The sequence below is a fragment of the Manacus candei genome, unplaced genomic scaffold (assembly GCF_025592945.1).
Source record: "Manacus candei isolate 608988 ecotype Guabito, Panama unplaced genomic scaffold, ASM2559294v1 h1tg000074l, whole genome shotgun sequence".
Lineage (NCBI taxonomy): Eukaryota > Metazoa > Chordata > Aves > Passeriformes > Pipridae > Manacus > Manacus candei.
Genome location: NW_026138122.1, coordinates 3,869,829 through 3,892,150, shown reverse-complemented (window position 1 = coordinate 3,892,150; position 22,322 = coordinate 3,869,829). Strand labels below are relative to the sequence as shown.

The 22,322-nt window shown below is 46.2% G+C and overlaps 1 protein-coding gene across 5 annotated transcripts in view; it reads left to right on the top strand.

Moving 5' to 3' along the window:
* Window positions 1-5,656: 5,656 nt before the first annotated feature.
* TOPORS (TOP1 binding arginine/serine rich protein, E3 ubiquitin ligase) overlaps window positions 5,657-22,322 on the top strand; it is a 28,573-nt gene continuing 11,907 nt past the window's right edge. For 3 of the 5 annotated variants that reach the window (XR_007907980.1, XR_007907981.1, XR_007907979.1), the window contains exons 1-4: window positions 5,657-5,909; window positions 7,588-11,031; window positions 16,251-16,380; window positions 17,128-17,267. Coding sequence is in view for 1 of the 5 variants with exons in the window: in XM_051809022.1 (XP_051664982.1) it covers window positions 5,748-5,909; window positions 7,588-10,557 (3,132 nt within the window). In the remaining 4 variants the exon portion in view is untranslated. Of the gene's footprint in view, window positions 5,910-7,048; window positions 7,159-7,587; window positions 11,092-16,250; window positions 16,381-17,127; window positions 17,268-22,322 lie in introns of those variants that run through there. The other 2 variants (XR_007907982.1, XM_051809022.1) reach the window with 2 other exon arrangements.

The window sequence follows — 22,322 nt, the reverse complement described above, 5'->3', positions numbered from 1 at the left end:
GGGCCCGGCCATCCAGACAGTTCTTTACCCAGCAAAGGGTGCATCTGTCCAAGCCACAGACTACCAGCTTTTCTGGGAGAATGCCATGGGAGACAGTATCAAAAGCTTTACTGAAGTCCAGGAAGACAATACCCACAGACTTTCCCTCATCCACTAGGTGGATCACGTTGTCACAGAAGGGAATAGGTTGATCAAGCAAGACCTGTCTTTCCTTAACCCATGCTGGCTGGGCCTGATACCCTGCTTGTCCTGTACATGCCATGGGATCATATCTAAGATAATCTGTTCCACAGCCTTCACTGGGACCAAGGTTAGTTATCCTTACACATTCTTATCAACCTTATAATTATCATGTATCCGTGGGTACTGCTTCATGTTAATGAGGTAAGGTTGTATTTCAAAGAGAATCTTTTGTCTCTGTTGAAGCAGATGTTAGTATTGCTGAATATCCGGCTGAATCAATTAATCATTTCATTAAATAGAAGTCCTCTTAGCTATGCTAATCAAAAACATGCTGTTCACAATTTTTCCAAACAACCTCCTGAAACCTAAACAAACAAACAAACCACTTCAAGACTAATAAACCTGATATATAAGCTATGCTTTCTTAAAAAGGATTAAAAAGAAAAAAAAAGATCTGAGGGGTATTTCATCAGCATTATGCATATATTCCTTTAGCCATCTCTGGTGATCTTATCTGAAGGGTTAAAGCTGCCTAAATGTAGTTATTTGCTGTACCATTTTCAGTGTGACAAGAAACACATACTTTTTGTTCTGAACCGCATCTTCATGGGTGAGGAGAGGATGATGGATGCTGAACACTGGGTCAAAGCCCTTCTCATGACATTCCAGAAGCAAGTTGAGGGGGTTTCTATGTGCTTCTTGACTTCTGTGAGTCAGCACATGAGCACAGTCTGAACAGAGAGTTTGAAAGGGAAGGAAAGGTGGAATATATAAGCTAGATGATAACACTGTGAGCAGCTTCACAGACAGATTCCTCAGAGAGAGGTAGATCAGTTTATTAAGAAATGAAACAACTGGTATCAAAACTTCATAGGTATGGTTTAAGCCCAGTGGGCAACTAAGCACCATGCAGCTGCTTGCTCACTCCCCCATCCAGCAGGATCAGGGAAACAATCAGAAGCATAGAACTGAAAAACCTTACAGGCTGAGATAAAAATAGCTTAATAGGTAAAGCAAAAGCCATGCACGCAAGGAAAGTAAAACAAAGAATTTCTTCACCATTTCCCATGGGTAGGCAGGTGTTCAAACATCTCTAGGAAAGCAGAGATGCTTAACAGTGCTTAACTCATGCTTAACAGTGAGTTGGGAAGACAAATGCCATCCCTCCAAATGTCCCTCCCTTCCTTCTTCTTCCCTCAGATTTATATGCTGAATATGATTCCATACGGTGTGGGAGACCCCCTGTCCTGGCAGTGTCCCAACTTCTCCCAACTTGTGCACCACCAGACTCCTTGTGGGTGTGGTGGCTGAGGAGCAGAAAAGGCTCTGTGTAAATGCTGCTCGGCAGTAACAAAAACTACTTTATATTATCATCACTGTTTTCAGCAAAAATCCTAAACACAGCCCATACTAGCCACTATGAAGAGAATTAACTCCACCCCAGCCATGATCAGCACATTCTCTACCCCTTCTTTCATATAATTTATGTCATGCTCTAGTCCTACATTATTCAATACAATCTCATTAACACCTCCCATCCTCTTTCCAGCCTTTGATATAATACACAGACATCGTTCCATTAGTCTATGGACCACCTCTGCAAATGCCCATCAAATGCCCACAGATGTCCACAAAATGTCTGTTGAATTCATTTACTCCATGACTTTGGACTCCATCTGTTCTAGTGGTCACTCAGGACAGGAGAGGTGGTGTGCTGAATGGAGTTACTGAGCACCAAAGCCAGCTCAGGTCAGGTCACTGCTGTGCTGCAACTGCTTCTTCTAAGGCTTCTCTCCTCCATTGGTTTGTGTGGTTCCTGTTATAGTAACTCAAAATATGACTTAAAACAATTTAAAGACACACCTATTACAATGTCCACCCCTGGTCCTTTCATGCCAGGTTATAGGGTTTAGTATAATAATGAAGTCCTCCCCTTCTAGTCTGGGTGCAACAAGGGGTTCCAGCTATAGTAATTAGTCTCCACCATGGACTTCCATGGGATGCAGAGGGATAGCCTGCCTGACCATGGCCTTCACCACGGGCTGCAGAGGAATATTCTCCAGCACATCAAGCACCTCCTCCCCTTCCTTCTTCTTCAGGGGAAGGACCCCTCACACTCTTCCCCCTGCACTGTGGACTCATCCACAGGTCGCAGCCCCTTTGACTCAACTCACTGGAGTTCCAGCCTGTCCAATACAGAAGCAAAGATACAGCAGCAATGCTCTGGCCACCCGCCAGCCCAGGCACATCGCCAGGCTGTTATCAGAGTGTTCCCAGCCACAGCAGGCTGAGGTGATAACCAGCACAGCACAGCAGTGACCAGCCACTAACAAGCACTAGATTGCTATACACGAGTGAGCAAGCCCCATGGCAAGCGCAGGAGCCTGCTGGTTAATAATTAAACAGCAATAAGAGCTGAACATTTCACCTAGCACATTCAAATAAAATCTGTCATTATTGGAACTTGCTGAGCCCCACACTGTGTCCCAACAAAGGACTGTTGTGTTTTAACCCCAGCTGTCAACTACACACTCCATAACTGTTTGCACACTCCCCCACTGTGAAAGAGGGAAGAGAACTGAAAGGGTAAGAGTGAAAAAACTCGTGGATTGAGACAGAGACAGTTTAATAGGGAAAGCAAAAGTCACACACACCAGAAAACAAAATGAGGAATTTGTTCACTGCTTCCCATGGGCAGGCAGGTGTTCAGCCATCTCCAGAAGAGCAGGGCCTCATCACATGTAACAGTGACTTGGGAAGACAAATATCATCACTCCAAACTTCCTCCCCTTCCTTCTTCTTTCCCCAGCTCTATATGCCGAGCACAACACCAATACAGTATGGGATATGCCTTGGGTCATTTGGGGTCAGATGTCCCAGCTGTGTCCCCTCCCAATTCCTTGTGCACCCCCAGCCTCCTTGCTGGTGGGGTGGGGTGAGGAGCAGCAAATTCAGCTGTTGCTGCTGCTGCGTCCCCGAAGTCTTGCATGGCACCAGCCTGCGGTGTTGCTAAGCAGGCTTGGGAGGGATGCTGGGGAGTATTTTGCCATCTCGTGGCAGCTCGCAGGTAAACCGTCTCTGCGCGATCACGAACACTCTCTACCCAGAAGGAACAAGCCAGAAAGGCTGATTTCCATAGCGGTGGCTGCAAAATGACACTTGAAAAGTTTGCAGCAGAGCAGAGCAACCCGTAAACTTACAGTGACGAATACCTCGGCTGATACGCCCACATGCAGCTCCAAGTGCTTGCCAGCGGTGGAACCTGAAAGGAAGGCTGAGAAGACAACAGTAAAGAGGCCACAGCCTGGGGGTCAGAGGCTGTTTCTATCTCCTGCTCTTGGTGTCATGCTGCTGGAGGTGCCCAGCTAGCCAGGGAAAGGAAAGGCTAACTACAATCTGGTGACTGGTTGAACACCACAGCGTGGACAACAGCGCACTGAAGCTGAGCTCTTATGGCATGGACAGTGAGGGGTGATCCAGCCAGACAGCTTTGGCTCCGAGAGAGTCAGTGGAGAGGCAGAGAGCCTGTCAGTGTAGAAACCTTTGGAGGGGCACTGACAATTTTCATGTATTTGCAGGGCGATGCGGCTAACATGGGAGATGCTAAAGAAACTCAGTCTGAGTCTCCTGCTGACCTCCTTTCTCAGGGGAGCTGTTGCTGCTGTGCCCAAAGGGGCATGTTCCCTTGTGCCAGGGCTTACCAGAAAGAGGGCTGGGGGTTGTCCCCAGACAGGGACTGCAGGTCTCACTGTCAACAGCACGGGCACTGCCAGTGCTGTGGCTGCTGTTCAGGAGGACATGAGACTGGAACCCCTGCACACTCTTCCTCCCACAAAGCTGCTGGTGAGGAAAACCCCTGCTGCTGATCAAGGGACCCCAGAGGATCTGATGGCACAGGAAAAAGGTCCAAGCCTCTCCAAAGGAAGGTTTGTCCCCAGCTTCAATAGGTCTGTGGGTGGGATGAAGTGCTGCCAGTCTGTGTCAGCAATGGGAGAGGAGCCAGTAGACTTCTGTTCTTCCCAGCTATGTAGAAAACCAGCACCTAAAAGAGATCCCTTTTACTTCCAGAATGGCTGCCTTTCAGCTCATAAATGATAATCCACTGTGAACAGCCTGGAGTACCTTCCATCTTTTCGTTTCAGTGACCCAGACATAGACTGTCCAAGTGGGCCCCACTTTGCCTAAGAGCTAACACACACACAGAGCAGTCAGGAAGCTGACAGAGTATGACCATTCTGGATGCAAATCCCTCCTATCATGCCAGTGATGGGAGTGGGTAAGGGTCTCAATGCCAGCAAAGGGCAGAGGTGACAGCGAGGGTCTCAGCTCCAGCCACTGGGGCAGGACTGGTATCTGTGCCCCAGGTGCACCTACTGGGGGAACTGAGGGGAGTAAAGCGAGTGAATCCAGCATGCAAAGCAGGAATGCAGGTCACAGCCCACATGCCTGCTGCTGCCTGCTGTGGAGACAAGAGTGGTTGCATCTCCCCCAGGCACCAGGGAAAAGTATTGGGGCTGGGGATGTCACTCCTGAACAGAGGTGGGCTACCTGGCTAGCAGGAGTCTCGGAGTCCAGGTAGATTGTGAGGCACATGCCTGTGCTGTTACCTGGGGATATCTGCGGGAGTGGGGCACCTGTTGAGAAGTGTGTGTGTTTGCTCCTGAGCAGGAAGCTGGACAGCTGGTGCGTGGGAATGAGTAAAATGGCTCAGGATATGGGGCAGGGTTATCACACTAACAGAAGGGCTGTGCTGGTACTCTGGGGATCTGTGACTTATGTGTGCTTTTGCGAACGTCAATCCATACTGGCTGCAGAAAAGGGACGTGGCTGGCTGTGCTCACGTTCTACACGAGTCCTAGTACTAATACACGTATGTGCTGGGGGAGGCAGTGCCTCATCTGGAAGGTAGCCTGCAGAGCTGGCCTTGTCTGTGCTTTGGCATATGTGTCTCTCACAGGTAAAAATCAGTAAGATGAGGTCTTCCCCTAAGAACTGTTTATAATTTCTTTACCTCTTCTCTCCTAAGTGCTATTCATGCTTTATTTGCCCGACAGACTACAGGACTCCTCCAGCCTTCACTCTGCATCCTCGGAGACAACACCAAGCTCCGGTGGCCAGTGCCCAGGGCTAGTGCCCAAGGAAGCCGCTCTCCCCCTGCCCGTAGAGAACGAAGCCCCAAGAGAGCATCACCACGGCAGCCAGCGCCTGCGGGACAACGCGCATCGCGCGCTGCCGGCGACACTGCCGGGAGTCTCCCCCCGCTTTTATCCACCAGCGTCCGCTGCCTCCACCGAGAGGTGCTCCCAGCCCTGCTTCCCCCGGACACGGGGCTGGGCATCCGCCGCCGCCCGCTCCCGAGCCCGCCCCAGGCGGCACAGGGCGCTCGGTCCCTCCGCCCCGCCGGCGCCATCGCAGCCCCGCCCCGGCCCGCGCTCAGCGGAGGCTCCGCCCCCGGAACACGTCATCGCCGGGCGCGGATATGACGAGACGGCGGCGCCTCTGTCCCGGCAGGGCTCGGCGCTGCTCCGCGGCTCGGAGGAGCAGTTCCCGTGGCAACGCCGCCCATGGCGGACCCGTCCCGGCGCCTGGCGGAGGCCGCCCGCCGCCGCCGCCGCCCGCCGGGGGAGGAGCGGCGGGAGCCTCCTGGCGCCGGGCGCTGCCGGACCCGCCACAGGCTGAAGGCGGCCGCGGCACTGGCCCGCGCAGGGAGCGAGGGACCGGCGGCGGTGAGTGCGGGCCTGGGGCGGGCGGGGGCGCCGAGCCCTACGGGTAGCTGGTCGGGGGCGTCCCCAGGGGAGGGAGCGGGCGGGGAGTGGTCCCCCAGCGGCCCGGGCGGTGCCCCCCGGCCGTGAAACCCCGCGGGACGCGGGCCTCTTTGTGACGCCCCGTGGGCGCTCCCGGGGTGGCTGCCGCACCTGTGTCCCTGCGCTGGTGCTCCCCCGGCCCCTGCGTGTCCGGGCGTGTGTCCCTCTGGCCTGCACGGCGCGCTTGGTGCCTGGTGTCCTGCCGGCGGGGAGCGCCTGCTCCCGGACTTGCTGCTAAATGCGGGCTTATCAGTTTGGAAGTAGCGTGGCGATTTATTCCCGCTGAATTATAATGCCTTAGAATAACGCCAATGCCTAAAATAATTTTTGAGTGGATAGTTTGGTTTTTTTTACCCATGGTTGACATCTGTAGTGGTTTAGCCTCAGCCAGCAGCCAAGCCCCACGCAGCTACTCACTCACTCCCCCGCCAGTGGGATGGGGGAGAGAACTGGAGAGGAAAAAGCCAGAAAACTCGTGGGTAAAGATAGTTTAATAGGGAAAGCAAAAGCTGTGCACACAAACAAAACAAACCAAGGAGATTTTGTTCATTTCGTCCCATGGGTGGGCAGATGTTCAGCCACCTTCAGGAGAGTAGGGCCCTGTCGTGCATAACAATGACTTGGGAAGGCAAACACTCCGAATATCCCTCTCCTTTCTCTTTCTTCCCTCCACTTCATATACTGAACATGATGTCATGTGGTCTGGAATATCCCTTTGATCAGTTTGGGTCACCTGTCCTGGCTGTGTCTCCTCCCAGTGTTCCTTGTCTCCCGGGCTTCCTAGCCAGTGTGGTGGTACAAAAAGCAGAGAAAGCTTTGGCTCTGTGTAAGCACTGCTCAGCCGTAATAAAACATCTCAATATTATTAACCCTATATTCAGCACAAATTCAGAACATAGCCCTGCACTAGTCACTGTGAAGGAAGTTGACTACCCCAGCCAAAACCAGCATGACAACCTGATTAGATACAAAGGCAGTGTGTACCTGAGGATGGGTATAGGAATGACACCTGGTTGTTTCTGCTTCAGTCTTAAAGACAAATACTTATTTTGACAGGAACACATCCCTGGAGGTTGTCTAATCCAACAAGCTGTGTGTAGTCCAGCATGAGTGCCCAACAAAAGAGGGTCAGGGCATTCAGAAACAGGACAGGTCCAGCAGAACTTGGAAGGTGATAATATAGCTTGAGTGCAATTACTTGTTTTGACTGCTTTCTCTTAAAGTACAGAACTAACTGTTCTCATATTTGTCATACATAAATGCTAGTCTTTTGGAGCTGTGTTTTGGAGGATACCATGTAAATCATAAACTTACTGACCACATCGAAGCAGTTATTTAAGAATGGGGAATAAGACAGTCCTGCCTGCTACCTTCATGATTCAAGTGCTCTTTAAGACTTGCAGCACTGAAGAGCTAGATCTCACTGTGAAGAGAAGCCTGACAAAGTAGTTAGGTCATGCTGCCTCTTTGTTCAGCATTTCCTTAGAGCTACTACTGGGTTTTGCAACCTTAAAAGTGATTACTATGGGTTTCCACATCTAGACGGTAAGATTTTTGCTTCTCTGTCATATCAATCGTCTTTTATTTCTGTCTTTTCTAGAACATGACTTCAGTAGATAAAGAGTTTGCAGAAGACAGCAACTTTGCACCAAAAGCCAGCACCAGCAAGCTGCCAACAGATGCATCTCCTGACTCCAAATGCCCCATCTGCCTGGATAGATTTGACAATGTTGCATATCTAGATCGCTGCTTGCATAGGTTCTGCTTCCGCTGTGTCCAGGAGTGGTCAAAAAACAAAGCAGAATGCCCCCTCTGCAAGCAACCGTTTTTTTCCATTTTCCATACAATTCGTGCTGAAGATGACTTTAAGGAGTATGTACTCAGCCCTTTAGAAAACAGCTCTTTTGCCAGCCCCGATGGCCGGAGATTTCGTTACCGTACTACCTTAACAAGGGAACGCCGCAATCGCAGTTCCCCCTCCCGAAGGATGCTGTCCCCTCCAGATAATGGGATGTTGTTTGAAGGGTTGTCAAGCGAACCAGTGCGTCACAGACACCGAGAGATTCATCAGATGATGAGGAGGCTGGCCTCAAGGCGGCAGGCTAGCGCAGAGGGCAGATCTCTGCGGCAGATTCAGGAGGAGGACATGATCAACTTCCGCAGAGCCCTCTACCGTACTGGTGTGCGTATCCGCGGCATTCAGGATGGCGGCCGCTATCGAGACATCTCCGCAGAGTTTTTCCGCCGCAACCCCGCCTGCCTTCACCGGTTGGTTCCTTGGTTGAAGCGAGAACTTACAGTCCTGTTTGGTGCCCATGGATCTTTGATTAATATTGTACAGCACATAATCATGAGTAACGTGACTAGGTACGATCTTGAAAGTCAGGCCTTTGCTGATGATTTAAAGCCATTTTTGCTGAATCGGACAGAACACTTCCTGCATGAATTCATCAGTTTTGCTCGTTGTCCTTTTAACTTAGAAGCATACGATCAACATGCCAATTATGATTGTCCTGCACCATCATATGAGGAAGGAAGCCATTCAGACTCATCAATTATTACAATATCTCCAGATGTGGCATATTCTCAAGGGCCAGATAACAGTTCATCTGTGCCTGGTCTTGGTCAGGCCCCCTGGGATGATGAAACTCCAGGGCCTTCCTATTCCGTTTCAGAAGAGGTTCGTGCAACCATAGCTTCTCCTCTGGAGTCATCAGAAAGTTCTGATGAGGACTCTGCTACAGGGAGTCAAAGAACCAAACTGCAGACTCAGTTACAGGCTAATGTTGACTCAAATGACAGTGGCTCTTCATCAGACAATTGTGTCATTGTTGGGTATGTAAAGCCATTAGCTGAGAGGACACCAGAAGTGGTTGAACTGTCCTCAGACTCTGAGGAATCCATCAGGGAAGAGAAAAGGGAGGATGTCAAGAAACAGCGACCAGTCCAGTGTCACAGCTGGAGTGACAGTGAACGAAGCAGGAGCTTCTCGCCGTGTTCCCCAACGTATAAGGAAGATGCAGGTAGTTGTAGAAGCTGTTTATCTCCTACAGTTGAGAAGACAGAGTCAAAAGAAGATGAGAAGAAAAAATGTAAGGGAAAAGATCTGCCTCCACAGGACTTGAGCTGGAGCCCCTCCCCAGGGAGTGACACAGTGTGTTCCCCTTGGAATCACAGGAAGCGAAAGTCTAGGAGCCCACAGTCCTGTTCACGGAGCAGTCGAGGCAGTCATGGCCATCGGTCTAGGAGGGAGCACCATAGCAAAAGCCAACTTAAAAGGAGACGATCAAGAAGCAGAGATAGCAGCAAACACAGGAGCAAAAGAAGCAGAAGGTCGAGGGCTCGTGACAACAGAGCCTCTCTGAAAAGCCAGAGGGGCTCTCTGAGTGGTGAGAGCACTCCCTCCAGAGAATTAAGCAGATCACGATCATGTAGCAAAGGCTACAGTAAAAGGAGATCAAGAAGTAGAGACAGTGATCGGTATTATGTAAGAGACAGTTATCAAAGTAGACATCAGTGGGGTTCTGCTTTCTGTAGTAGAAAGGTGTTTGGGGATAGCTATGAATCCTCCAGTAGGAGGAGGACACGATCTAATACTCTCTATTCGAGGCAATCTGCTAGTCCAGAATACAGGATACGGTCATTTATTGAAAGGACAGACCTGCATAGCCAGAGAGGACTCCATGAGAGACACTATTACTGTTATGAAAGATGCAGGTCAAGGAGTCGGTCGAGCAACAGGTCAAGGACTCCTTCTGGAGGAACTGACAGAATGAAAAGTGAAAAGCCTGGTGGAAAAAGGAAGTACAAAACTCGCCACCTGGAGAATGCATTCATGGAGAGCATAAGTCTAGAAAGAGAAAATGACCCCAAGAAAGCTTCCTCAAAATTCAGTGACTGCTGCAAAATTGAAGATAGCCCATCAGACAATCGAGCAAGTAATGAGGCAAAGCGTAAAAAAAGGAAGAAGAAGTTGAGGAGTCCAAGTGTGGAGATAGTCTATGAGGGAAAAGCAATGGACACAACGAGGCATCTTAAAAAAAAAAAGAAAAAGCATAAGAAGAAACACAGGAAACATCACATCAGCAACTCAGCACATTCTTCTCCAGTGGTGATTACAATTGATAGTGACAGTAGTAAGGAGCCAGAAAGTACTGAATGGGACAACAGTATTACATGGACAGGCACAACTCTGAAAAATGAGGGGGAAAATGAATCTCCATCTTCTTTCCTGAGGATAAGATGTGAGGAAACTGGAGAAGCAGACAAAAAGTTCAGTATCCCTACCACAAGGGAAGACTTAGATGGTGACATTAGAAATGCTGATGTCAAACTTCAAGGAACAGCAGCTGATCAGAGTATTATCACAGCAGATACCAGCAGTAACACCTCTCACACAGAAACTGTAACCAGCTATGTTCAGGAAGCACCAGCAGCGCCTTCCAGTCAACTATCTTCCCCCAGGACTTCCTTCCCAGAGCATCCAGAGAGACAACCATTGATACTAAGACTGCCAAAGAGACTTGTCAACAAATCCTCTTGGTTTGGTTTCCCAGAAGAAAAAATGTAGCACACTTTCCACAGAACATTTCTTGAAATTGTGAATTTAATTATTTTTTTTCCCTTAAGAACTAAAATATTGGGTAGGATTTCTCTCTGTTAAAAAGATGTCTGGGAAATGTGTAAAACCTTTGAATGTGTATGCACTTTTGAGTCGAAGAAGATAGAGTATTGCTAGTATGTAACTTTAAAAGTTTTTTTTTTTTTGGAAGACTGTTTAGAAATTGTAATTTGATAAAGCCATCCACAGTATTTCAAAGTTTTGCTTAAACCAAATGACAGAAAAGGAGCCCAAACCAAAAGCCAGAAAATTAATTTTATGGGGATTGCCCTTCTTAGACAAGGGAAAAAATGTTTGGTTCATAAGAAATTATTCAGTCTGAATTCCAGCATCATTTCAATTTCTTTGGTTTAAGCTGATCTCTGCTGAAAAGTAGTCAGTGATTTCTACAGAGATCCTCAGAGGACTTCTAGTAATTTCAAGGTAAGCTATGGCAAAATCTGAATAAAGCAATAAGACTTCTTTTCTTTTTTTAAAAACATATTTAATATGTACTATGTGTTTTGCAAACAGAGCATTTTTCTTTTGGTTTTGGGTGTCTTACTTATACAGACCATTGGATGTTTGTGCAGTCAGGAGTAGTCCAGGTTGGAAGGGACTTTAGAGATTTTCTGGTCTCTTCTTTCACTGAAAGCAGGAACTTTGATCAGATTGCTTGGGATTTTTTCTGTTTTAAGTTCTCCCAAAATTGGATGACCCCTCTGTGCTACCCCTTCTAACATTTGAGTGTTCCCTTGGGAAATATTTTTTTTTGTCAGATTTATTTTTTTTTTTATTCTTGTTGCAGCCTTGTGTCCTGCAGCTGTGTTGCTCTCAAGGAGGCTGTTTTTCCTCTTCTCTGTGCCCTGCCAGTGCATACTTGAAGACATCTGCCTTGTCTGTAGTCTTGGCAAGAGAGCAGCTGCTCTCAACCTCCTTGCAATAGCCAATGCTCACCCACCTCAGCACACCCTAGATGTCCTGCTGCGTTTATGTGCAAGGTGCAGAGCTCCAGGCAGAGTCTTGTTCTCCAGCTTTGTCCCTTATCTGTGTGCACAGCAGTAGCTCTTAGGGCTGGATGAGAAAGATGCCTTCTCTCTCTCCTGTATTACTGCCTTCATGAGTTTGGTGGGTTTGACCTTGGCTGGTTGGCTGCCATATGCTCTCCAAGCTTCTCCATTGCTTTCCTTTCTCCACAACACCGGGGACAAAATAAGATGAGAAGGCTGGTTTCAGATAAGGACAGGGAGATTACTCTCACTGGCCAGATAGCCTCGGGGGCAATTAGTGTCTTCTATTGCCAATGGAAAATTGAGTAGGTGAATAAGAAACAAAGACAAAACTAAAACCAATTCCCCCTCCCTTCTTCTCATCTTTACTCTTTCATTCTAGGCTCTTCTACCTCTTGCTCTCCATCTGTGCAGAAGGATGGGTTATGGTGTTGTGGTTAGTCCATAACACTGTCTTACTCCTCATAACTCTTTACACTGTTCCTCTGCTCTAACATGGGCCCTTTCTGCAGGGGTGTAGTTCTTCAGGAACAGACTGCTGAAGTGCCAGAAAACCTGCTCCTATGTGGGCTCCTAAGCACAGGCTGCAGCTCCTGCCAGGTGGCTGCTCCTGTGTGCAATCTCCATGGGCTGTAGCTTCCTTCAGGGCATGTCCACCTGCTCCAGTGTGGGCTCCTCCACAGGGAGCACGTGCGTTTCTACTCCACTGTGATCCTGCATGGGCTGAAGGGGACAGCCTCCCTCACTGTGGTCTTCATCAGCCCAGAGTGCCCAGGCTGTGGTGAGGGGCTGCTGCTGCCTGACCAGTCAGCAGAGGTTGGCTGAGCCTGAGAGAGAGTCAGGAGTGATGGCAGTCAGTCCCCTCCACTCTTGCCCCTGAGAACATCCCTGGGCTGCAGGAGTCAGACTGGTCTCTGCCTTGGGATTAGAAGATTTTGGGGAGCACAAATGTATGAAGAAGCTGGGTCACTGGCAGGCCCTGGGGCCACATGGTGGGAACCATAGTGGTGTTATCTGGTCTGGAGGGAATGTGAGTGCTCCCTTTGTTCTGCTCAGTCCCAACAGCCTCCCCAGGTTCTCCTGGGGAGGGAAGGGGTCCAGAAGGGCTGGGGTGTCCCCAGCCCCAACGGGTGGCTTCTCAGTGATTCTGGATGCATGTGCCTTTGACGGGAAGCCTTGGTCCATTCACAGAGTTGAGGTATCCTTGGCAATAGTGGGACTTGTCCCTTGGAGTGCTGGGATAGAGGCTGTTGAGTGGGCAGGGCAGGCAGGCAGGTGAAGATGTCACATTAGGTACAAGGGAGAAGTTAGATGTACAGCCCTGACAGTCGGTGATGGTGTAGTTGGGAGCCTCTGGGTGAGGATGAGGGGGTGGAAAATAGTGGGTGTCTTCTTCCAGTTGCCCAGCCAGTATGTCAGCGCTGAGGACTTTACAGGCAATTAGGGGAAATCTCGGGTTTGGCAGCCCTTGTTCTTATGGCAGATTTCAATTTCCTAGAGACCAGCTGAAAATGGTGCCCTCTGTGCCGTGCTGATCTGAAAGACTCCTGAAGTTTGTGGGAGAGAACTTCTTGTCATGAGTGCTCTGGGAGACAGCTAGGAAAGATGCCTTCCTAGTTATGCTGGTTGGGAATGAAAGAGGCCTGGTGGGAGGTGGCATGGTCATGGCCATAGTGCTTATGAAATGGTTCTGCTTAAAAATGTCAGTGCAATGAGAAAAAAGAAGAGCAGAGTGATACAATGGGTTTTGAGAGAGCAAATGTTATGCCACCTGGGAGTCCCCTGGGAATCTGGTCTTGAGGGCTCAGGAGCTGCATGCTGCATGGGATCTCCTGCAAACACTGGAAAAGAGCAAGCTGTCAAAAGCATTATCAATACTTCAAGGAGACATTTACACTGTGGGGAAACTTCATCTGTTTGTTTTTCATGACACGCGTTACTAGGAAATTGTCATTGAAATGTGAAGCGTTATTTTCTGTGTATAGGGCAGTGAACACAACTGAGGAAAATGTGTCGGCCACAAGCAGCCATTGCTTTCCAGTGCTGCTTTATGTAAACCAGCTCATCACTCCTGCTGCACCTACCTGCAAAGTGGGAGTAAGCAGGTCGACTCACAGTGTCAGCTGCTATTAAGCAATTTACTTCTGCTGAAGAGAACTGTTTTAGTTTAACCCTAGCTGTGGCAACTAAGTACCAGGCAGCTGCTTGCTCACTTACCCCTTCCCTGGTGGATTGGGAAGGAGAATCCAGTTTAAAAAAAAAGTGAACAATTTTGGTTGAATTAAGAACAGTTTAATAACTGAAACAAAGTAAAATGTAATACTAATAAAAAGGAGAGAGAGAGAGAGAACCCAAGAGAAACAAGTGATGCACAATAAAATTGCTCACCAGCTTCTGGCCAATGCCATACCCAGAAAGACCCTTCCTGGGTAACTCCCCCAGTTTGTATACTAGGTATAACATTCTATTGTGTGGGATATCCCTTTGGTCCATTTGGGTCAGCTGCCCCAGATATGCTCCCATCCATCTTTTTGTGCACTTACTAGCAGAACGTGAGACACTGAGCGGTCCTTGACACAGGGTAACCACTGCTTAACAACAGCCAGAACATCAGTGTGTCATCAACATTATTATCCTACTGTATCGAAACCACGGCACTGTACTGCTACTAAGAAAAAAATTACCTCTATCCCAGCCAAAACCAGGATGAGGACTGAGATGCATTGGTCAGCTGTGGGTAGGAATGAGATACATCAAACCTCTTCCAGAGTTCACCTGGCATAATTTTGTAGTCTTAGACCAGAAGACTTCTGTCAGCAATGGTGCTGGATTTAATGACCCTCATAACCTTGTCTGGGGCTGTTTGACTTTCTGTGGATATTCTGCCTAGTTTCCAGATGCCTTTTGAGAAGGTATCTTATCTGCCAGCCCTAGGCTATCATGAAATTTCAGGAGAGATATGAGAGCATGTAAACCCACCAGGGTTATCTCCTGCTCTGCATGCATGTACAGCATGTGGAAATGGGACCTTATTTGAGGTTCATCTTATAAGGAATAGATAATAACCCAGGGTGCACTGCACAGGGCTCTCCCCCTTTAGCATCTGCTTGCTGTACTTCAAATGAGTTCTTAAAGTTCATCTCATTGTAGTGAAATTCTGTGAGGAAGAAGCATGAAGCAGTGTATATTCCTGTCTCCAAACTGGACTGGAATCCAAAGGCTGGCTGCAGAAAATGCTGCTTCTGCTGGTGTTCGTATCTGTTGAACATTAGTAGGTAGATCAGTCATCAGCAGTGTCAGAGATGGTCAGTGCCTCGGTTTTTAGACATTTGAACTGTCACTTCCCAGCAGGCTAAGACTGCAATTCAGTAGGTTTCACAGCCTTTACTATGGCATGACAGAAGACCTGAAAATGACCCAAGCTTAGCTAGGCAACCTGCTCATCTACATTTTCAGTGGTCTCCAAAAGGGCAACTAAATTAACTGAAGGAAACCTGAATTAGCAAGGGTTGTCGGAAAGTAGAGGACAAACGTCCTCTATGGGGTGCTCTGGAATGCTGAGTTCTAAAGAATTTTTTGCACAAGATGTAAAGTGACCCAGTACACATCCAAGTTACTCTTCAGTCCTGATGAATAACGTGAACCAGTGTATGTGGCAATATTACCATTTTTCTTTGGAAGACCTGTAGCCCTTAGAGGTCAGGCATCCAGTGTGTTATGCACAGAACAAGCCACAACTAGGTGACAAGCTACTGTCAAGGCATTGAGATGAAGTGCATAGGGGCAAAGAGGTGCAGAACTATGAAATAACTTTTTTTAAGATCATTCACCTGGTAAAGCATATCTGGGATGGTAACAGTTTTATTCTCAGCCACCTACATGAACCAGATCACATGGCTCATTCAAACCACAGGGGTTTGTGCCTTGAAGTCATAGTAATTTCTTCTCCATTAGCTGAAGAGGAAAAAATAAATGTGTATGTGTGTGTGTATATGTGTACACACGTGCATGCATTATATGTTTTTGGGGAGAGAGGGAGAGAGAGAGAAGGGGAGAGAGCAGGAGTAAGCTGACAGATGCCTGTTGTACTGTGGAAGAGGAGAGCAGAAAAGCAAAGGCAAATATTGTGCACCTCCTGCATGCACTTCTGTTTCTTTTTTGAGAAAGACATGAAAGAAAGGAAGAAAACTCAAAACAGCATACCACTGAATGGACTGGTGCCATGCAAGATTTATGAACTGCTAAATTTAGAAAAGTCATTTTACTGTTGCTGGTGTATTGCAGGCTCTTGTGCATGAGTCAATAAGAAAAAACCAAGTCACTTCCTCTCTGAAAGCATGTAGAAGTAACATAAAATATATTCCATTAATCTTTTCAACCACTGAATTTACTCTGGATAAACAAAGCGTGTATCAAATGATATGCCCTAGAAAGGTAATCAGCCTTATAAAATGCTTCACAGCTCTGCATTTCTCATTATTGTATTGCAAATAGTTTTGTGAATGGAAAAACAGTTCAAGCAGAATGTTAAACAGCATTCATTTGTCATTTTCCTGCACGGACCAGGCAGCAGCCTGCTGGATCTCAAAATGTGTGGTCATTATGAAGCTTGTACTGAACTGTTAATCTTTTTTTGCTCCTTCTTTTTCTCAGGTGATGTTCCTTTGTGATGGGTGATTTCTAGCACTCCTGCTTCAGTTGTCACAGGTGAAAACTCAGCAGGAATCACACAGATAGTTAAATACAGTGGATCATCACAAGCTCGTGATCAACCTGTCTTCAGGTACTCTACAGGCAACCTCTAGTGCTTTACCTATAATCGTAGATGTTTTTTCATGGGGACCAGCTGTTCTCCAGATCACACGATAAGGATCAATACAGAAGAAACCAGTAATTTTAGGCTGAGGCATTAATGAGTGGAAATAGATTTCATCAATCCCATTGTATTGTTTATTTTTTTCAAGTACAAAAAAGGAAATCTCTATGGTTCATTTTTCATGGCAAGTTGATGCAGAAATAACTCAGTAAGGCTTTTTGACTTTTGCTATGAAGTGGGTCATAGTAAAACAAATAGATTAAATTGTCCCTTCCAGGCTAAGAACAAAAAAAAGGGGAAAATAAAGCTATGAAGATAAAGAGTTCAGCAACAAAGCAAAACCTGATGTTGTTTAATATCACAGTCTTTTGTGCAGGCATCTCAATTTCAGAGTGTGAGAGATTTATTACAGGGTGATCGTTACACACTGGGTGCCATTGCTCACTTTAATACTAATGCAACAATTGCAGCACTCTGCATTATGATTAAAGACCACCACTTTTTTTTTTTATTTTCGTTCCATATTTTCTAGTGTTATAATGTGAGCTTTGGTATTTACTGTCAGATTTGCAGGGCTATATTTTATGATACCTTTTGGTTGGCTAAACTAGGTTGGAGTGATTATCCCGGGAATATGAATAATCCTTTATTTAACATGCCAAAATGTGTGCTATAGTCAGAAATTAATTGCATTATTGCTCTCTTTTTGCACAGGCTTATTGATTGCTACAGAGCATTGGTGGAAAACAATACTGGTGTACAATTCAAAGGAAAACAGCCGGCACCACAACAAAGATTACCAAAGAACAAATCGATGTCACAAAATACCCTTACCATGTCCTGTAGTGAAATAGGTGAATAATGATGCCATCTCCTACACAGCACTAAGCAGACATGTTGAAAATAGTATGCAGCATAGTACCTGTGTTGTAACCACCGCTACCAGAGAGATGGTTTCTTATAAAGACACCTCATTGTCACCAATTGGATTATCATTATCAGTGCCACTTCCACATATATTTCCTCCAGCAATAATAATGTAATTGAAAAAATGAAATTTAGCCTTTGCCCATGTAGAACTACTCTGTAATAGCAAATCAGTTGTTCTAACTAATTATGCTGAGCCAGAGCCCTGACATCTTTAGCACACTTTCTGGGCGTGCTTTCTCCTCACCCCATGTCAGGCTGCTGGATTTCTAAATTCAAAGAACATATATGTTGTCTGGAGGGAATATGGGTGAGGTGTGAGTATATAGGAGGGTGTAGAAGTAGTGTTGAGGAATACATTTGGTGCAGGTGGCTTGATGTGCAACCTACAGGTTGAGCTCTTGGGGGCAGGAGCCCCAGCTCAAGCTCCAGGCAACAGGTAGTGAACTGCTGACCCTTTGCTTAACAAAGGGCACAGGGACCAAGGGACCAGACACTCAGAGACAGCAGGAGCCAAGGACCCCTAGACTTTCCCATCGTTAGAGTGTCAGGGTATAAAAGCCCAGGGTTTCCTTTGTTCAGAGTCCCTTCTGAGAGGCACCAGCTCAAGGTGTTAGTTTGTTACTTAGTTATTGTACCATGATTAAATTATTTTAAGGATCTAGCCACCTGTGACTCTGCTATGGGAAACCTGAGGTCGAACTGTTAAGGAAACTGGTCTGGCTGTGTGAGTATGGGGAGTGTAGCTGGGGGTGGCCTGGGTCCCAGCTCAAGGTGTGAGAGTGACTGGCTGAGTGGCTTCTGGATGATTGAACAGAGAAGTTTCCTTAACAGTGGGAAGGAATATTTCTTTCCTTACGCACAGCATGGGACAATGAGATGAATTTACATACCTCTCCTTCCTAAAAAAGGTGTCCTAGGGAGCTAAGAGTTTTATAAATTTAAGTGGATTTAGGATGACCGATGGCCTTGTGTTTAACTGACTGCCATGGCCTATTTCCCCTATTGAATGTTTGTCACTTGAATATTGTGCTATTTAGTGTGAGTCTAGATGGATATGGATGTCTAGACTTTTAGCTGAGTGGAAGTTATATACATATCATGGAAGATCTGGGCTTCTTCATTAGAAGAATTGACTTGTTACAGCCATCTTTTGGCATCCCAGAGTCTGAGATAAAGAATAGGCACCAGCAGCAAAGCTCAGCTTCTTGTCAGGAGATCGTAGGCTCTTCTACATGTTCTGTGTACATAGAGTACTTAAGTGGTGATCTTAAAAACATAAAAAAACAGTTCATAGTCTAATCTCTGATGGTTCCTAGAAGTGGTCACCCAATCTCCACAGATGCTAAAATAGAATTGGTTAGCTGAGAGTAATGCAAGAATGAGGAAAATCTGTGGTATCCTGGGCATCTGCAGCACAAGAGCATTCCAAACCAGCATTATGAAATCAAATAGGTGAATAACTGTTGTAAGATACATCACCCTGCCTGGGCTGTTGTTTTTAGTAGTATTTTGCAGCTAAAACCCACACGCAGTTATGTAGATGCATTTGTTTACACTTAATCAAGTTGTTCCTGAAGGGACAGTGGAGGTCTTGCATGGAGCATCTTCTTCCCTGTTGAAACATCATAAAGAAGCTCATAAATAATAAATTTTATCAATGATTAGCAGCATCTCTACAAATGCCTAAGAGCTATAGAGCTGACATTTTCCCTCTGCTGTCTCTTCTCCTATTTATTAAACCTTTTCTCCTTTTAGCACCTTTTCTGTTTATTTTTCTGCATGTGCCCTAAACTTGTCCAATATTTGATAGATAGGGCAACATGGAGAGAGCATGAACTGTGTGAAGGTAATGTCAGAGCCCTGAGGGCATTGCATTCCAGGCCTCTCCCAGTGTCTCCTCTATCCTCACACACTGCAGCCCTGTAGTCTGGGGCTGTGCTGCTGCTGGCAGAGGTGTCAGGGGCTGTGCTGGGGGCCTCCCCAGCACCTGGGAGCTGTGCATCAGCTCAGCCCCTCTGGTTTGTCCTTGTGCCCAAGCTGCCTGGCTCCTCTGCCAAGCAGCCAGCTCTTGCCGATTGCCAGTATTTCGTGGAGATGCAAACTGGTTGAGCTTCCAGTTACCTGAGCTTTGTGCTACCTGCCTTGAGTTTGGCTGTGTCCTGCTCGAGTTCCAGCTCCTGAAGTACTATATTGTCAGTGCTAATAAACATTGGTCTAACAGGAGAAGCTAGAATATTGTCTTGAGAAGGTTTTGTGTCAGCCCTGCCATGCTTTCAGGTTGTCATTCTGTGCAGCCCTTGACTAAAATGGCCAGGGAAGCAAATGTCTCCACAATGGTGGATAATTGAAAGGTCTTTTTCTTTGAATTGTGTGGAATTTCATAGCATTTTTGTAAGTAATTTTCTTCTCTTTTAGTATCTTATGTGATGTTTGCACAGCACAAGATAAAAATGTATCCTCTGTCCTCACACCTCCTTCTGCTGGGTGGACACAGACATAGGGACTTGATTACCTTTATATGTAGTTTTTATCTCCATCTCCTCCTCTTAAGCCTTCTCGTGTTTCTTGGTTCCAGTACAGCCTCTGCATGATTAACTGATCCATCTTCATCAGGTTTCCATCTGATTAAAGTATTGTCACACTGTATAAATACAGTGCTTACTGGACAATATCATTTTAAGAGGTATTACATATTGCACATTCTGGATTTATAATAGCTGCTTTTTATTACCAGCAGTATTAATCTTTAATCTGTTTGGCTGCTTTTCTTTCAGGAAAGCAAGAAACAGATCTAAGAATTTTATCTCCAGTACAGTTTTGATCTTCTTGCTTCCAGTCTGTGGTTCTTATTTGTGCAGTCTGGGTATGTGACTAGCAAGTTCTGGTGAACTAGTTGTTTGGGATATTGTAGATGGCTTTCAAATACACTTTATATGCCTTGGAGTGTACTGGTGTGCACATTTCCAAGCCTTTCTAGGAGTATTTTGATTTTTGACTCAGGTCTTCATGGTCATGAACTAGTGACTGGTGAATGATTTGTCTTTTGATTGTGCTGAAGTCATGAACAGAGCCAGCCAGAGGCTGGCAATTCTGTTTACCAGCAAGAAGTTTCCAAGTTTGGGTTTTCCACATATTTGAGCAAAATAGTGACTTTTTGCAAGGCCTTCGTCTGTCTGAACTCTTCAGCTGTGCAGCGATGCAGAAAGTACCTCTTCTTTTGCCAAAGGGGTACGTATCTAATACTGAAACTGGTTTTTCCCTGGTCTGTCTAAGCCTCCATGGGAAGTGTCTGGACAATGCTCTCAAACACATGCTGTGATTCTTGGGGTTGTCTTGTGCAGGGCCAGGAGCTGTACTCAATGATACTTGTAGGTCCCTTCCAACTCAGGATATTCTATGATTCTGTGACTTCCAAATCCACATCTCACAGCCCAGGAAAGGAGAAAGGTGATATGATTCCTTAGCCAAGCCGTGACAGCCTGCATTCAGGAGTAGAGGCTGGGAGACTGATTTTTAGCAGGGACTCAGTGGCACCATCTCCAGTCCAGCCCTGACTCAAGCTGCCAGTCAGCCTGGACTGAGTCGGGAAGAAACTCTCATCCCAAATTTCTTGCATGCAAGCAATTAAGTTCATGTCTCCCGTAAGGTTTTCCATGGGATTATAAAGCTATGGCTTTGCCTCCTCCCTCAAGACTGCATCTCTGCTTGCATCGCAGCTTCTCTGAAACTTGAATTACTTTGAAAATAGTCTTTCTAGTTCTGATCACTCTTAAAAATGTAAACAAGCAAGAGTGTCATCTGCTGAAACAAAAGTCAGTCAGCCAGCCTTCGCTTCTCAGCTTTTGCTGCCCTATCTGTTATGCCTGTCACAACAAGTTGTCAGACTGTCACAATAGATGGCACAAGTTTAGGATGTTGTTTTGTTTAGCCTTTGTATGAAATACTTTCGAGCACATTGTAGTAGAGGAGTATAATTAAAGTATAGCAAATTAATTCTGAAAGAGGGTAATAAGCTACATGGTAGTTTAAAATTGTTATAATAGTATTTTCTCTTTAGGTTTTGGTTACTTGGAAGGACTGTAAATTGTCATAGGTTATTCCAGTTGGGAATACTGAAGAAATAAATATTGATTAGAAACTTAGTGCTTGAAAGCCAGCAAACTAAGAATGTGAAGATTTCACTTACTTACTTAAATTACTAAATTGCTAATTACTGCTCTTATGCAAGTTAAGATAGTGCAGCCTGCCAAATATTCACCCCATTAGAGGAAGAAAACCTGGTGTCTGTTCCAAGAAATAAAAATGCCTAACCATTTTTAAAAGTTAGTATATTTTCCATTAAGTATTCCTCTTCTGTCTGATTTTCCACAGAAACCTGTCATTTTTCTTTCCCTTCTTTTTTATATCCTGGAGTAGTCTCGGAGCAGAGATGTAATTTTGATTTGAGTTCTCACTACTCTTACAGACGCTGATGTGTCTGTGGCCCTTTTTAAGGTCTGTCACCATTTATCTGACCCTCTGTGTCACCTAACTCTGCTGCCATCCCTTGTGTGTTTGGACATCACTCAGCACTGTCAGGATCAAACTCTTCTAAAACCATACTGTTCAAACCCACCTTCATCTCCCAAATCATCACCATCAGCAGCACGGGCCACTTGTCATTCAGATCTATGACCTTGGTCAGCCTGGACCCTTTCTCATCTTGGACCATAGTTACCTCTTTCAGAGGGACTACCCTTTCCTATGCAGAGGGCTTCCCATCCATGTCCTTGGGTTTCTCTGTCCTTATACAAAGACACAGATATTCACAGAGCTCTGTGACTGTGCATTGTGTCCAAGCAGTGTTCAGAACTCCCATGAAATCTCCTGTTTCCTTCTTCCCTATTAGTTTTCTCTATTAGTCTTTTCCCCACTCCATACTTTCTTCCTACGACCAGCATTGCCAAATATATAGACATGACAAGGCAGAATAGCAATCT